The 15,102-nt window shown below is 55.7% G+C and overlaps 1 protein-coding gene across 1 annotated transcript in view; it reads left to right on the top strand.

Moving 5' to 3' along the window:
- The first annotated feature begins 7,806 nt into the window (after window positions 1-7,806).
- The window catches only part of Faim2 (Fas apoptotic inhibitory molecule 2), a 32,929-nt gene continuing 25,633 nt past the window's right edge, over window positions 7,807-15,102 (top strand). Inside the window, exons 1-4 of the mRNA XM_052748929.1 lie at window positions 7,807-8,168; window positions 10,855-11,050; window positions 14,160-14,263; window positions 14,676-14,740. Coding sequence (XP_052604889.1) covers window positions 8,154-8,168; window positions 10,855-11,050; window positions 14,160-14,263; window positions 14,676-14,740 — 380 coding nt within the window. The 5' untranslated portion in view covers window positions 7,807-8,153. The remainder of the gene's footprint in view (window positions 8,169-10,854; window positions 11,051-14,159; window positions 14,264-14,675; window positions 14,741-15,102) is intronic.

Here is a 15,102-nt window from a genome sequence, read left to right as displayed (position 1 = left end):
ACCTAAGATGGAGATTGGCAGAGGCCTCCCACACTTGGGAGATGACAGGGGACATTTGTTATAGTGCACTTGATATAAGCCTAGCTCATGTGGAGCACTCGGTACGTGCTGGCTGCTGTTACCTCCATGGATCTGGTTGCATCATACAACTGGGTAGCGAAGGCCTTGGGAAGGAACCAAGGTCCCTCACCACCAAGGACGCATTCCAGGACAGGCTGTACCTATTAAGTCTTCCTCATGTTTCCTCAGGGCCTGAGATGCCTCCCGTATCCTAGCCATTTACTTGGGAAATATCTTGTGCACCTTTATCCGTCCACCACGGGCCCAGGTAAATCTTGCCGGCATCAGTGGCTTGCTCAGTATCTTCTCTGTCCTGCAGCCAGAGAGGCCACCTCCCGCTTCAGGCTCTCCTCATAACTTCCAAGGTCTTCTCCAGCCTACAGGCCTAGGAGGGGTCTGCTCGTCTTGAAGCCTCTGCCACGGGGCTCCCACGGCTTCCGGGCCTAGACCCACCGTCATCCGTTTCACCCGTCTCTACAGCTTCCCGAAACCACCGCCTCCCACCCAAGCCGCTGTGGTTGTCTCCCTCTGGGTGGAGGTTTCCGGATGAGCCTGAGTCAGTGTGGGACTGCTGTCCACTCTCCCCTCCACACAGCTCTTGCTCACCTGTGCTGTCCCCCAACTCACCACAAGGCCCACAGGCTGGACACACTCAGTTGAATGAATGTATGCAAGTTCCACAATGATGCTAGGCCAAGACAGGCTGAGAAATGGCCTTGCTGCGGACAGAGCAGCTGGTTAGCTTCCTGTCTCCCCTGGGAGAGGCCCTCTCCCTTCTGGAATGAAGCACAGAGGTGGCACCTCAGGCTTTCCTTCCCCCGACCCTGATTTGTGAGCCACTCTGGTCCCTGGAAGGCCTCCCTCCCTCCCGCGGCCACACCTGGCTCAGTCTATCGAGTCTCACTCTGTGTTTTGAGATGCAGATAAAAAAAAAAAATAGCCCGTTTGCCACTAGACTTTTTATCCTTTACCTCAGGGCTTCTCTCTCTCTCTAACTCACTGATGCCGTTAGTGCTGCCAACTTGAATGCTGGCTGGTGTTGTGGGTTGGGTTTTGTGCAGGTGACCACAGCTGCAGTGAATTCATGGGTTCAACGGCCGTGTCATATCCAGAAGAAAGCCTTGCACAGCACCTCCCCCAGCCCCCATCCTGCAGGTCTCACACTCCTTCATCCCCTCTTCCATTATGGTTTCCAGCCCTGGTGGTTTGCTGATATAGACGTCGTCATTGTCCCGTTTAACGCTGAATGCTCCACACTCGCCCACGCTCAGCACGGTAACCAGTCAGAGCCTCCGTGTCCGTGGCTGCCCACTGCAAGCAGGAGCTTCGGTGGCCAAGGCTGAGAGCGGTGCTAACCGACAGATGCGACCGTAGATGTTTAGAAGATCGTTTGACAACGTGCCCACTTAGCAAAACACCAGTGGTGGGTTCCCCCCGGGGTCCTACGACTTCCTGAGCTCTTGACCAGGTTTACAGTACTAGTGAATTCTCTCCTGTGGGGCAGGCCTCAAATCCACCCAGGAAGGAGGTGGTTGCCCCAACCTCCTCTCTGCCACTGTTGCGCTAGTGGGCACATCTCACCTGGCAGGTCAGTGTGGTAGCACCAGGATTCACTGCCGTGTGGTGCTATGGATGGTCTTTCTCCCTAATGGTCTGCACAGCACCTTCTGGCCCTACGGAAGCTCAGCAGCAGGACGTTTTCAAGTCAGTTACAGCTTGACTTCTCTGGGTTCTGCAACCAGAGTCTGCTGCGTCTTTAGCAATCAGGTCTTATCATCGAGTAATGGCCGACTAATCTGACCTTCCAACCAGTCATACCGTCTCTCTCTTCTGAATCACGTGACATCACACTGTGGCAGGTGTCAATCATGTACAGACGGCCATCTCTGCTAGTCCTGACACTCTAGAGTTTTATTTTACTTGTAGCCTGAAGTGCTAGGTGGTGCTGGGTCTAAGTTTTCAAACCCTGATGAAGGTTCCCTGACACAGAATAGGGGACATTTGACTGCGGGTCCCTCAAGGGGGAAGGGTGAACAGGTGCCCCACGCTCTGTCTCCTCAGCACATGGCATGATGCCAGAATTGAGGGTCCCTGATGGATGGCAAGGAATGAATTTTTGTTAAGCTTGCCATGTTGCAGGCACTGTACTGAGTCCTGTCTGTAGGTCCTCTCCCCAAGTCTTCATAACCAGTGCCTGTGACGGGCACTCAGAGTCTTACCATGAGAGCCCTATAGGCTGGGATCCCTGTGCGTATCTCAGTTCTTGACACGAAGTAAGCCTCCATTCATAGCTGTTGGAAGCTGGGTGTGGTGAAGGTGTGCCTACCTTCAATCTCAACACTTGGAAGGTTGAGGCCAGAGGATTGCCTTGAGTTTGAGCTTAGCCTCAGTCACCCAAATTTTGACTCTTTTTTTTAAAAAAAAAAAAAAAAAAAAAAAAAAAAACGTCGTTGGATAAGTAAGTTGATCGATGATCATCTACTTTAGAGGAGGAAGCAAGCTCAGGGAGGTCATCTAAGGTCATTTACTGGGTAAGGGAGGAACAAGAATTCACACCCATGTTGATCTGATTTCAACACCTATATTCTTCATTATTGAATTCCATCAGGCATCAGGGACAGAGCGGAGACCGCACAGCCTGTACCTTTCAAGCACATTTCATCTGGTGGACGAGCAGAAAGGTACACAGAGCAATATGCGTGATGGAAAGGGAACTCATGACCATTCCAGGAACTGGGCAGGGCGAATACCAAGACCCGGGGGAAAGAGGAGACTTGTCAAGGCTTTCACCAGTGAAGTGGCTCCGTCTGGACCAGAACACGAATGCCTGGAAAACTCCCATGTCCCTCCCATTTTTCTACTTTGCAATGGACTTGAACCAGGCTGAGAGGGAGCAGCGCAGGATGGATGGGGCACCAGGTTGTGGGCAGAGCCTGGAGACTACACTCCTGCTCTAGTCCCCACTGCTGGCAGACCTCCTCCTGCCAAAACTTCCAGTAGAGCCTAGGCACAGGGCAGAAAGAACCGCAGGGACAGGAGTGTGGGCCCACACCTCGCAAGCAACTCTTGCAGTGGATTGAGGGTGTCGCCGCTTGCTAAGGCCTGGACTTTCAATGTCCCATGCTTTACAGACTGTGTCTAGGGAGGTGCAATGTGTCTTGAGATGAGGGGTGGGGAGGCAGGAACGGACACTCCAGCAAAGAGGGGCCGTGCGGTCAACTGCACTACCGCTGAGCTACACTCTCTGAAGAGGAACTCTGGCTGGCCCACAGCACAGGGGTGTCTGTTCTTCCTTAGGGACGCTGGGGCTACGTCCCTATGTTGAGCAGAAACTGCAGGGAATAGCGGACTTTGGCATTTGTGGGGAGCAGCCACAGACATGGGGGCCTGTCAGCACAACATCCTGCCTGAGCTGCCTGGACCCCCCTGTCTTGTGGCCTCTTCTGTGAGCTCTGCCTACTGTGAGCCAGTGGGGTTCTCCCTGCACTGGCTCCCTGTCACTGGCCTCAAAAGCGTGGGTGGGGTTGGGGTACGCAGAGAACCTTCTGCCTCAGAGAACAGAACAAAGAAAGAAGGAGAAGAAAGAGAAGGAGGAGAGAAAGGAAAAGGTACAAGCTCTCTCGTCACCCACAGGGGACGGCGAGGGGAGTAGGCGGTGTGCGGATCTGACAGGAATGTGGTGCTGGGTAGCTATGCCACCCCCAAACAATCTGAAGCCTTCCTTCCTCTCTCTATCTGCCCCTGGCTATGTGTGGACCCCTGCCACTGCCTTGGGTTGAGGGTCTCTGGGCTGAGAACTCACTCTCCTCACCCTGGCTGGTCCCCCAAGCACGTCACGTTATTTTCAGTTAGTCACTCGGCCTCTCAGCCTGGCACTTCCACAACTGTGAAGTGAGAAGTGGCTTCTGTCCACACCTTCATCCCCCTCCCTTCCTGAGCACTGGCCTCCAAACAACCTGGCTGGCAATCTGAGCAGAAATCGGAGCAGGGTTGGGCTGCCACGGTGTGGAACTGAAAGGAGGCGAGAGGAAGTGGCTAAGCTCACACCTTTGGCCCCCAAAAGAGCCCAGAACACACCTGTGCTGTGTAACCTAGTCAACCTGCTGGAGGAGTTAGCGGGAGGGAGACGCCTGCCGCTGCCTCCCTTCTCCCGCCTCAGCTGATGCCTCTGCCTGCTCCCACCCTCTTTTTTTCCTTGTCCTCTCTCTCCAAGGATGCCCTCATGTGTTCCGAGGTTTGCCTACCATCCACATACTATTCAGCCAGAGTCTAGAACCTTAGGTCCAGAGAGATGGCTCAGCGGCTGTTCTTCCAAAGTACCTGGGTTCAAACCCCAGCACCCACGAGGCAGGCTCACACTCCCGCTATAGAGGATCTGATGCCACCTTCTGACCTCAGCAGGTACTTGGACACACATTCACACACACAAATTAGAACCTTAGGTCCAGCCTCGTCTGCCAGTTGCTTCTTCTGAGGTCCTGGGCTGGGCTTCAGGGCAGGGAGGGGGTAACACACACAGTGCACGGCGTCTCCCAGGCTGCACAGGAGGAGATCCTGCCTGGACCACGCTCCGACTTCGGTGAGGCTCCAGCTGGCGGTCTGTGGGTCCACTGAGCACAACTCTTCCTCCCAATTAATGGTGGCCCAGTCCCAAGAGCCTCCAGCTCCAGGTCTCCACCCTCTCTGTCCCCTCTTCCCGAGTCCTGACAACACTGCTCAGGCTCTTTCTAGTCATGCGGGCTGTGCTCTTGGATCAGACCAAACACTCTGAGCTCAGGGCCTTTGCACTGGCTGGGCCTGTTGCCCAGGGCACAGTGAGAGGCTCCGTTCCTCACTGGCTTCACTGCTACTGCGAGATGGTCTTAGTGGGAGGTCACCCATCTTAGAGTCACAGTGCCCCACCAGGCATGTTGGACTGTCCCTTTATTTCTGGTCCAACATTTACTTTTTCAGTGGCAATGGGAGCCTCGTATTTACAGTTCTTGTCAGATACATGGCTCTATCCTAAGTGCTTTACCGATCCTGACTCGCTTGGTTCTCACAGCCGTCCAGGCACAGACGAGGAAAATAAAGACCAAACAGGTGTATCTTACCCGGGGCCAGAAGCCCGCTCTAGTCCCTCGACTCTAAGCCAGCCACCAAATCCATCACAATGTCTGCAGGCTCACCCCTGCACCTCCATCTTTCCCCTTCTCACCCCTACCACACGGGGCTTCAGACCAAACCTGTTCCCTTTCTTGTTGAGACAACACTCTAACAACAAAAACCACGACCCCAGTTTGATCTTTGTGAGACCTGTCTTTGATCATGTCATTATCTAACTCGAAAACCTTGGAACCCCCCCCCCCCATGTTCCCACCTCTAACATGCATAAGGATAACCATCTACCAGGCTAGGGGTCAAGGATGGGGCCCCAGAACCTCCCCAGCTGGGGAACCCCTTGCTGGTCCCTGCTCTTCCCAGGTTCTAGTTTCTCTTAGCTGTCCTGACTTGTTGGCTACATTATCTGCTTCCTTTGAAGTGAGGGCTGGGGACCTGAACGGGACCTGAAGGTTCCTTGCAGAAAGGCTATTGGGGGCCCTCTCAGAGTGTTTCACACGGAAAAGGACAGAAACAAGAGGAGTGAGTGTCTGGCGAACAACGGTGTAGCCGAGCCGCCTGAGAGTGGAAGCTAATGATTTCACTACACACCATTGGTGGGAGCCTTAAGCCCATACCAACCGCCACCAAGGGCTAATCGCATACCGGATAGTCCCTTAAACCTTTCCATGCATTGCCACTGCATCTCTCTGTGGGCCCCTGAGATCAGTGCTAACTCTGCCTCCACTTTTAAATAGCGAGGAAAACGAGTGTCTGGAGGGGGCCTTGCTTGTCATGCAGCTTTGAAATAGGCATGCAGGATCGACGTCCGGCCTGTGCTCTGGCCATCAGATGCCAGGGCACACACGGTGCTGCTGCCACTTGTACTGGTGATGCCAAAACGCCAGAGGAATATAAGGATTTTGCATAATGTTCCTTGCTCACTTAAGTATTCCTGGATCACTTGCCTTCAGCTCCCAAATGTTCACATTCTATATCTGTGCCATACACTGTTTTAACCCCCAGGTACATGGCAACATAAAATGTCCCCAAATTACTCATCTCTGTAACTGATATTCTAGTGGGAGATGGGGAACAGAGAACTGAACAATAGAACTGTAAATACGAGGCTCCCATTGCCACTGAAAAAGTAATGCTGGACCAGAAATAAAGGGACAGTCCAACATGCCTGGTGGGGCACTGTGACTCTAAGATGGGCGACCTCGCACTAAGACCATCTCACAGTAGCAGTGAAGCCAGTGAGGAACGGAGCCTCTCACTGTGCCCTGGGCAACAGGCCCAGCCAGTGCAAAGGCCCTGAACTCAGAGTGTTTGGTCTGATCCAAGAAGAGCACCAGCCCACACGCCTGAAGCAGTGTGCACGGTGTGTGTGTGTGTGTGTGTGTGTGTGTGTCTGAAGAGCAGGTGGGATACACAGACATCAACACAGCAAGGCCTGCGTGAAGGCAGGCTCTGCGTCAGGCCAGTCGTCTGAGAAATAGTAATCCCAACAATCCATGGAGTGCATTTCACACACCTGCAACTAAAAAAAAAAAAAAACCTGCTAGAGTAGGATTAATGCCGAGACAGACGAGGAATCCCACAGTGCGTGGAGACAGCAGCTACACTAGGGTGCTCAGAAACTTTGTAACAAGGGGAATAAAGGAGAAGAGTGCAGGTACAGAGGGGGCGGGGCCTGGGTCAGCTTGAGCCGCAGTGCTAGGAGCCAGGGACCGGAGGAGGGCTGGGGCTGCCGCCCGGCGGGTGAGATGATGGGAGAGCAGAAAGCAATCCGCGGCTCCTCTCCAGAATGTTTCCCACCTCCTAGGAGATTCCAGCCCTTCGAGCACCCTGTTCTCTTGCCAGCCCTGGGGGTGTGGGAGACAGGAGATGGCACAGTCAGCGAATCCTCAGTTTCTCACAGCTCCTGCCCTGGCAGAACTTCCTGTGTTCAGTGTGCCCTTGCCACCCTAGGGCTTGCCATCCACGGAGGATAGAGTCCTGCTCTCCACCTCCTTTTCATAGGGAGATGCTGCAGCTCAGAGAGGCCTTGCCGAGGTCACACAGCCAGAAGGTGACTAAGTTGGGACTTGAGCCCAACACTTGAGATTGTGAATCTCTCGGGGGCGTTAGGGGAACTGCAAAAAAAAATAGGAATTGGTGTTGACTGGGCCCCAAGGGCGAGGCTGGAGAAGGGGGGTAGGTGGGTTCCGGAATGGGGAGGGTGGAATTGGAATGATGGAGGTTGAGAGAAAGCACAGAGAGCAGGGAGAGGCTTTGAGACAGAACACGCCGTGTCTCCAAAAATACCTGTCTCAAGGTTGGAAGAGATAGAAACAGCATTCTCCCAGACATGCCTGTGAGACAAGCGGGGGAGGGGGACGGTATTGCTTCCGCTTGCAGGTAGAAGATGAGAACAAGGGGAGATGGCAGGGGCTGGCCAAGGCCGGGGGCCCTGGTAGGAGGCAGAGTAGACAAGTCATCTAAACTTTCTCACTCTGTGGGGAACGATGAAATAGATGTGAGGAGTGCTGGAGACCGAGACAAATCCAGGCCATCCACGCAGGGAGGGGGAACAAGGCTGAGGCTGGTGGCTGCTGGCTCTGAGAAGAGGCCCTTTCCTAGCTCTGTGGACTGGCAGACGGCATCAGCTGGTCGGGTGTCAGGAGTCCTGGTGCCTCCTCCCACCCCCGCGGACCCATCCATCCACCTGCTGCTCCACCGTGCAATGATCCCTGGTCCCCCGGGTGGCTGAAGTGTGTGGGAGGAAGCAAAGGAGGAGAAAGCCGCGTGTCTTGCCAGGGCTCTCAAGTCCGCAGCGCCCTGCGTCCTCAGCATCCTCCTCCCAGGCCCTCCCCTTCCCACTGTGTGCGGATGGTACGCTCCGGTAAGCCTGGCCCGGCTGCAGTGGATGTTGCTAGAATCCACGCGGAGGGAGGAAGAGACGCAGGCAGGCTGCGGTGACCCAAGCGGCCACCCCTACTTCAGGGACCCCTTCCTTGAGAGACGACACCATGACCCAGGGAAAGGTAGGGGCACGTCCCCACCGCCTGCACCACCCTCAGCTCTCCGGACCCCTGCCTCCCTGCCATTCTGAGGAAGCTTTCTGGACCACTTGAAGCATCCTCTCCTGGCTCCAGTGCAAAGGTCCTAGTGGTCTTTGCTGATGCCAGAGGCCCGAACAGCCCATTTCAAAGAATGGGCCTAGGACTCCTCCCAACCCCGAGGTTTTCCTCGCCTCTCTTGTCTCCCACCGCTTGCTGTAGCATCACAAACCCTTCACAGGTGCCCTAGGCCCTGTTAGGAGCCAGACTCGGGGAGGGATGAAGGGAGGAGAGAGGAGAGGGGAGAGAGAGGAGAGAGGAGAGAGGAGAGAGAGAGAGAGAGAGAGAGAGAGAGAGAGAGAGAGAGAGAGAGAGAGAGAGAGAGAGAGAGTTAGTTCTGCTTGGGGGCCAGAGTGAGCCTTGAGGGGCAATGCCTGTGTGTGCTGGACCCATCCACTTTAGGGTCATCTTTCGCCCCCTCTGATGCCACCTCCCAGCTCCCTTCATTATTTCACTCTGGATATCAGTATACATCCCCTATGGTTGGGAGTTACTATGGCAACCCTGCAGCAGGATGCTTTGATTTCTGTTTTTGTTTTGGCCAGACATGGGGACTAGATGGAATAAAAACATGTCCTCCCCCTCCACCCACCCACCCCCCCACACACACAGTGCACATATACGCATGCATACACACACATGCACCAGTTTTAGGTCTGAATTTCAGGGGAGGGGCTGGGCAGAGACTTGGGTAGCGCAGGAGGCTTATGTAACATCAACAGCTTGTGGAATTATACAACCACTAGGGCCTAGGGTGAAGGTGGGGGTCCCCCAGCTCTCTGTTTAGAGGTGCTAAGGATTGGTCAGGGAACGCAGGAGAAGGCCCTCCCCTACACCCCATTTTTTCCCCTCTGATATCAGCCTCAGAGCTAATGGTATACCTCCCTGGACCCTCAGACTTTCCTGTGATCAAGCTCCTCAAAGGCCTCAAATGATGTTATTGGGTGATACCGCTTCCTGCCATTGGCCAGATGTCACTTGGGAATGCCTTATGTGAGAGGTGGTGGGGCCCCAGAGGTTCTGGGTGGCTAAGTGGAAGGGTAGAGGCCTCCTTAGATGTGCCCCCTTCAGTCTATATAACGAAGGGAGTCAGGGAGCCCAGGCTCCAGATCCCGTTTCGAGGAGGCAGGAGACACTGAGCTGAGCGTGGGGAAGGGAGCCCCCCTTTCCACTCCCACCCCACTCTCCCAGTCAGGAGCCAGCTCCTCTCTGCTCTGGCGGCACAGATGCCTCCGTCCCTCAGCCCCTTGCTCCCAGCACCCCTCAGGATATTTTAGGAGCCGGGATGCTACTAGCTTCCTGAAGTCCAGTGGGCTGTAGAGGGATTGAAGTCAGGGGCCTCCTCGGTTGTCTCCCTGTAAGGGCCACCCATCTATCTACCTCAGCCGTCCATGAGGGGCCTCTGTAGCCAGATAGAAGTGGTGGTTTCTGAGGCCAGGCCTCCCGTTGGTTTCTCTGTCTTCACATCATCCTGTTCCAGTGTTTCCCTTCCTGACTCTCACACGTCATCACCTCACCAAGCTACCATGCTCATCGTGGGGGGCAGGGGGCATATCTGAATGTAAGTGGACTGAAGTTCCTAGTCTGCCCTGAGCAGAGATTCCCCCTGGGTCTCGGTTCCTTGCCTCATGGGAAAGGAGGTCATAAAGCAGATAGATGTCTTCCTCGGCCCCAGCGAGGACCACACTCTGTTGTTCTGTTCTGGCTGGGGAAGTCGTTTCTTCAGGACCTGCTCTCCCTCTACCCAGCAGGCTCTCCCCATCCCACCCTCCAGTATTTCTAGCCCAGCAGAAAGCAACCTGTCCCCAGGGACAGAGCTCAAGCCCTGTGGCCCTAGGCGCCACCCATGGCACCTGGGACTTTGGATGTCTCTCTGTCTGATTCTGGGTTTCCTCATTTTAAAATTGGTTGAATAGAGCCGGGCGGTGGTGGCGCACGCCTTTAATCCCAGCACTCGGAAGGCAGAGCCAGGTGGATCTCTGTGAATTCAAGGCCAGCCTGGGCTACCAAGTGAGTTCCAGGAAAGGTACAAAGCTACACAGAGAAACCCTGTCTCGAAAAATAAAACAAACAAACAAAAAAAAAAAATTGGTTGAATAGCTGGGCATGGTGGCACCCAGCTTCAATCCCAGCACTCCGGGAGTGGAGGCAGGTGGATCTCTGTGAGTTCGAGGCCAGCCTGGGCTACAGACTGAGTTCCGGGACAGCCAGGGCTACATAGGGAGAACCAGTCTCAAAAACAAACAATATCAAAATGATGATGGTGTGAAGTAAGATTGGCTGATACAGTGAGCAAGTTGGGAAGTCGATGAAAGGGAGAACATTCTGCTCAATAATAGGTCTCGGATGGGTCAGGACATTCCCCGGAGCACAGGGCAACTGTAGGACCATAGAGGCCCAACTGCCTTTCCCAGGTGGCCCTATGGCCTCCACGGGCACTCTCGGGAATTTTCTGCTTCCTGTCTTATCTATCTTCTGTGGGCTGTGAACCTGGAGGTGGGTCTCCTCTGCCCCACTCCCTAGCACAGGTAAGAGCCCTGGGGCAGGAATCCAGGGGCTGTCCCTAGTAACCACAGCACCTGTGTGGTCTCTTTCTGCCTTTACTCTACAGCTCTCTGTGGCTAACAAGGCCCCCGGGACTGAGGGGCAGCAGCAGACAAATGGCGAGAAGAAGGAGGCTCTGGCAGTGCCCTCGGCGCCGCCCTCCTATGAGGAGGCCACCTCTGGAGATGGGCTGAAGGCAGGGCCCTTCCCCCAGGCCCCCACGGCTGCACCTCTCCATCCAAGCTGGGCCTATGTGGACCCTAGTAAGTCTCTCAGCACCCAGAGGCTGGAGGGGTAGAGGGAGATGTCTAGTCGGGGTGCTGTCAGCTAGAGAAAGGGGGGACTCTGCAAATCCCTGGGCTAAGCCAACTGGAGGAGCAGGAGAAGGGACAGAAGCCGAGCTCTCGTCCAAGAAGGCCCTCGTGGAAGGGAGGACATGGACCCAGGATTGGGAGAGACCAGAGAGGTCAGGAAGGTAGTGAAAGGCCATGCCTGGGCAGGGACCTTGGCTGTGCCGGTGCCCCGAGTGGGTACGTCGTTGATATCACGACTGGTCTGAAAACTCAGTGGGGCCAGGCCTCTGGAAGGCCTAGGGGTACCAGAGATTAAGGGGTGGGGGCCCCCCTCCCAACCGTTGTCATTACCTCCCTGCCCTTTCTCCAGGTTTTGCAGGGGGCAGGCACAGTGTGGGGTAGGTGTGTGGGAACTAGCTAGGCTACGTGGCTGGCCGGACATCAGTCACCGACGTCTTCACCGGTACTGACAGTTCCCAGATCCCAGCAGCAGCACCTTGGCTGTCTGGCTGAGCAGCCTGCAGAGATTTTGTCGCTGGCTGTGAGGAGGGGGACCCCTAAGTCCTCAGCCCCAGGCTGGTGAAATGACTCAGCAGGCAAATGCACCTTGCCACAAAAAACTGACGACCTGAGTTCCATCCCAGGATTCCAGGGCAGACGGTCGAAGGAGAGAACTGACTCCTAAAAGTTGACCTCTGACCTCCGCACGTGCTTCACAGCATGCGTGCACCCAGGTTATAACCACCTGCACACAATGTGTGCATAACACGGTCACGCACGTACTTGCATATAATAATAAGTACCGTTCTCTTTAATTTAATTTTTCAGAACTCTCAGGGTTTGTCCGCCTCTACTGCCCCTCCCCCCCCCACTGTGACACTCCCACTGCCCGCAAAGTTCTAGAAGGGAATCTAAGGACAGTGCCCCTGACAGAGCCTCTGCTCACAGAGCCCCTGCTCGTAAGGAGCAAGTGGCCACCATGGTCCGTGTCTCCTCCAAACACACCCCTCGGTCCAGAGCTCCGCCGCCTCACTCCCAAGTGACATACTGGAAGGTCAATGAAGGTGGGGCGTCCCACTCCCTCTCATTTCTCCTGCCCTGGCTGCTGGGATGGACACTGTGTTTAAGGAAAATCCTCTGCGGGGCTGTGGTGGAAGGGAGGGCCGATCCTTGCAGTCAACAGGAGACAAACAGTTCCTAGCGTCGCCTGGGAAATGTCAGATCTGAGCTCATTCCAGGAGATGCAGAATCTGTCCATGGCTCTGCCTCCCCTGAGCTCACTGTCACTGGATGCCTGCCACAGTGCCTCAAGTGCGGTGGCGGCGGCCACCAGGCAGAAGAGAGCTGGGTAGTGCCCCGCCCTACCTACCGGGCTCTGGAGACTTCTGAAGTCTTTCTCTCCAGTCCCACCGTCAAATCCCACTTTGGCCCACGTCTGCCCACCCCCGCACCTGTCTTCCTGGTCGCTTCCTCTTCTCCCTGCCCTGATCCCAGGAATAAGCCGTCTCCTGTCCTCTCCCTCCACAATGGCTGGGCTCTGGGGAACCAAGCTCCTCCATACAAATGTCCCTTCCCTCTTGTGTCCCCGTCCCCCTCCCTAGACACTCCAGCTCCAAGAATCAGCAGGGGACAGCTAGTCCTCGGGGGCTGAGCCATCTCGCTAGCATGGGGCTGAGGACTTAGGGGTCCCCCCTCCTCACAGCCAGTGGTGAAGTTCTTGCAGGCTGCTCAGTCAGCCAGCCAAGGTGCTGCTGCTGGGATCCCGGAACCGTCAGTGCCGGTGAAGAGCTTGGTGGCTTATGTCTGGCCAGCCAGTCGGAGAAGATTTCCTGTACCCATGCAGAGCTCTGAAGAGTGTTTTGAGGAGGCAGAGCAAAGGACGTCCCTCAGAAAGCACTGAGTGGACAGGGTCCAGGGCAAGAAGGCAGGCAAGTGAGCAGCTGTCAGTCAGGCTAAGAAAGGGGGAGAGGATTGTTCACAGTGAAGCGTGCCTGGAGGACGCCACGCACCCTGGCATTGTTAAAGGAACTTGAGCTTGCCTGGCGTGGCGGTATGTGTCCACAGCCAGCACTCAGGAGACAGAAATGGGAGAATTAGAAGTTCAAGGTCATCCTCAGCCACATAGTGAGTTCAAGACCAGCCTGGTCTACTTGGGACTATGTCTCAAAAAAACAAAACAAAACAAAAAAAGGACTTGAGCAATGAGCAGGAGAGCCATTGAAGAGCCCAACACGGCAGTGGCCTGGTCATCTCTGAAAGACCAAGGCAGAGGCTGTTGCTGGGGGAAAGGGAAGATAGCCAGACCTGACGGGGACAGCGGAGGGGACAAGAGTAGATACATCCCAGGGCTTGAGAATGTCTCTAAAGAGGAGCACAGGGCCAAGGCAGTGTGGTCCCCACCAGGCACAGAACGCGCAGACTTTCCGTTTTACCTAATCTGGCCCCTGTGAAGTGAGCCTGTTGTCCCCACCAAAAGAGACTCGGAGGAGGCCGATGATGTGCTTGGGTCACACAGCTTGTCCCACGGATTGCCAGATCCACCTGTGGGTCTGTTCGGCTCTGGGGTCTTTACTCCAGGCCCGGCTCCCACTCGCTGCACTTGGCCTCGTTTCCCTCCCGCCGGCCCGCACTGGCCCTGGCGTGCAGTTGAGCACCAGCAGGCCCTGCTCCTACACCCAGCCTTGGATTCCAATCCGTGGGCCTCGGAGCAGCCAGACTCAGGATCTTGGGTCCTCGGACACTGGCCAGGAGGACTGACTGTCCCTGGTTGAGTCACAGGATCTGGAGTGTCCAGGGAGGGGAACTCGGTCGGACACAAGAGGGAAAGGGACATTTGTATGGCGGGGCTTGGTTCCCAGAGCCCAGCCATCATGGAGGGAGAGAAGAGGAGACAGCGCATCCCTGGGGTCAGAGAAGAGAGAACATGAAGTGATCAGGAAGACAGCTGTGGGGTGGGCAGTGTGGGGCACCGGGGGTATCTGACAGCGGGGCTGGAGAGAAGGACTGCAGTAGCCTTGAGAGCCAGATTGACGTGCGCTGGGCACCCGCGCGCTCTCACAGCCTCCACCCACCCACGCAGGTAGCAGCTCCAGCTACGAAGGCGGATTCCCCACAGGAAACCATGAGCTGTACAGCACCTTCAGCTGGGATGACCAGAAAGTTCGCCGACTCTTCATCAGAAAGGTGACTGCCTCTCGCACGCTCTGGACTGGGGCGAAGCGGGTGAAGGATTTGGGGCCCTGTGCTGGACTCCTGGAAGGACCTTGACCCAGCCTCTGTCTGCGGGGGGTGGGGTGGGGGCTTCCTTTCCCTTTCTCCTCCCATCCCACCCAGCTCATGCTCCTCCTGGCATGTGCTTCTGAGGTTTCACCCAGGGCCCTTGCTCCACGCCCCCTGGGCTCTGTGGGCTGCTCCACCTGAGGGCCTGGTACCCTTATTGTCCCCTACTTTTCTGAATGCACCCAGTGACCCCTATGAAGGAGAGTAAAAGTGCCCAACAGGTGGGTCTAGATGAGTCCCTGGGGACTGGGGTCTCTCGGAGCCTTGCTGGAGCCCAGGGTTCCCCAAACTGATCACCCCTCCCTTCCTCCCTCAGGTCTATACTATCCTGTTGGTCCAGCTGCTGGTGACCTTGACTGTTGTTGCTCTTTTTACCTTCTGGTGAGTTGGCGATGTGGACTGACACCTTCCAGGAGGACCATGGTCAGGCTCAGGGCAGGGCACTCCATCAAACCTCTCCTGGGATGCCCACCCGGATAGATGGGGGGCAGTGGATACCCTCACGCTGGGGAAGAATGTTGGGTGTACCCCGTGTGAGAAATCCCCCCAAATAGTGTCCAGCGGGCTCTCCAGGCCATGGGTATCTGTGAGGTGTCACGTGGCTCTGCTCCCCAGCCACCCAGCCAGGCTCCCCTCCATCCCAGCCTGGCCATCCAGAGCGCAGTCTTTCCTCCTTTCTCTGAGTCCACGTGGGGCAGGTAGGGACGTTGAACACAAACAGACCTGAGGCCGCCTCTGATTCT

Source organism: Peromyscus californicus, unplaced genomic scaffold, assembly GCF_007827085.1.
Source record: "Peromyscus californicus insignis strain IS unplaced genomic scaffold, ASM782708v3 Scaffold_20__1_contigs__length_68692818, whole genome shotgun sequence".
Classification (NCBI taxonomy): Eukaryota; Metazoa; Chordata; class Mammalia; order Rodentia; family Cricetidae; genus Peromyscus; species Peromyscus californicus.
Note: the sequence above shows the minus strand (reverse complement) of the source record. Positions and strands in the feature narration are given on the sequence as shown.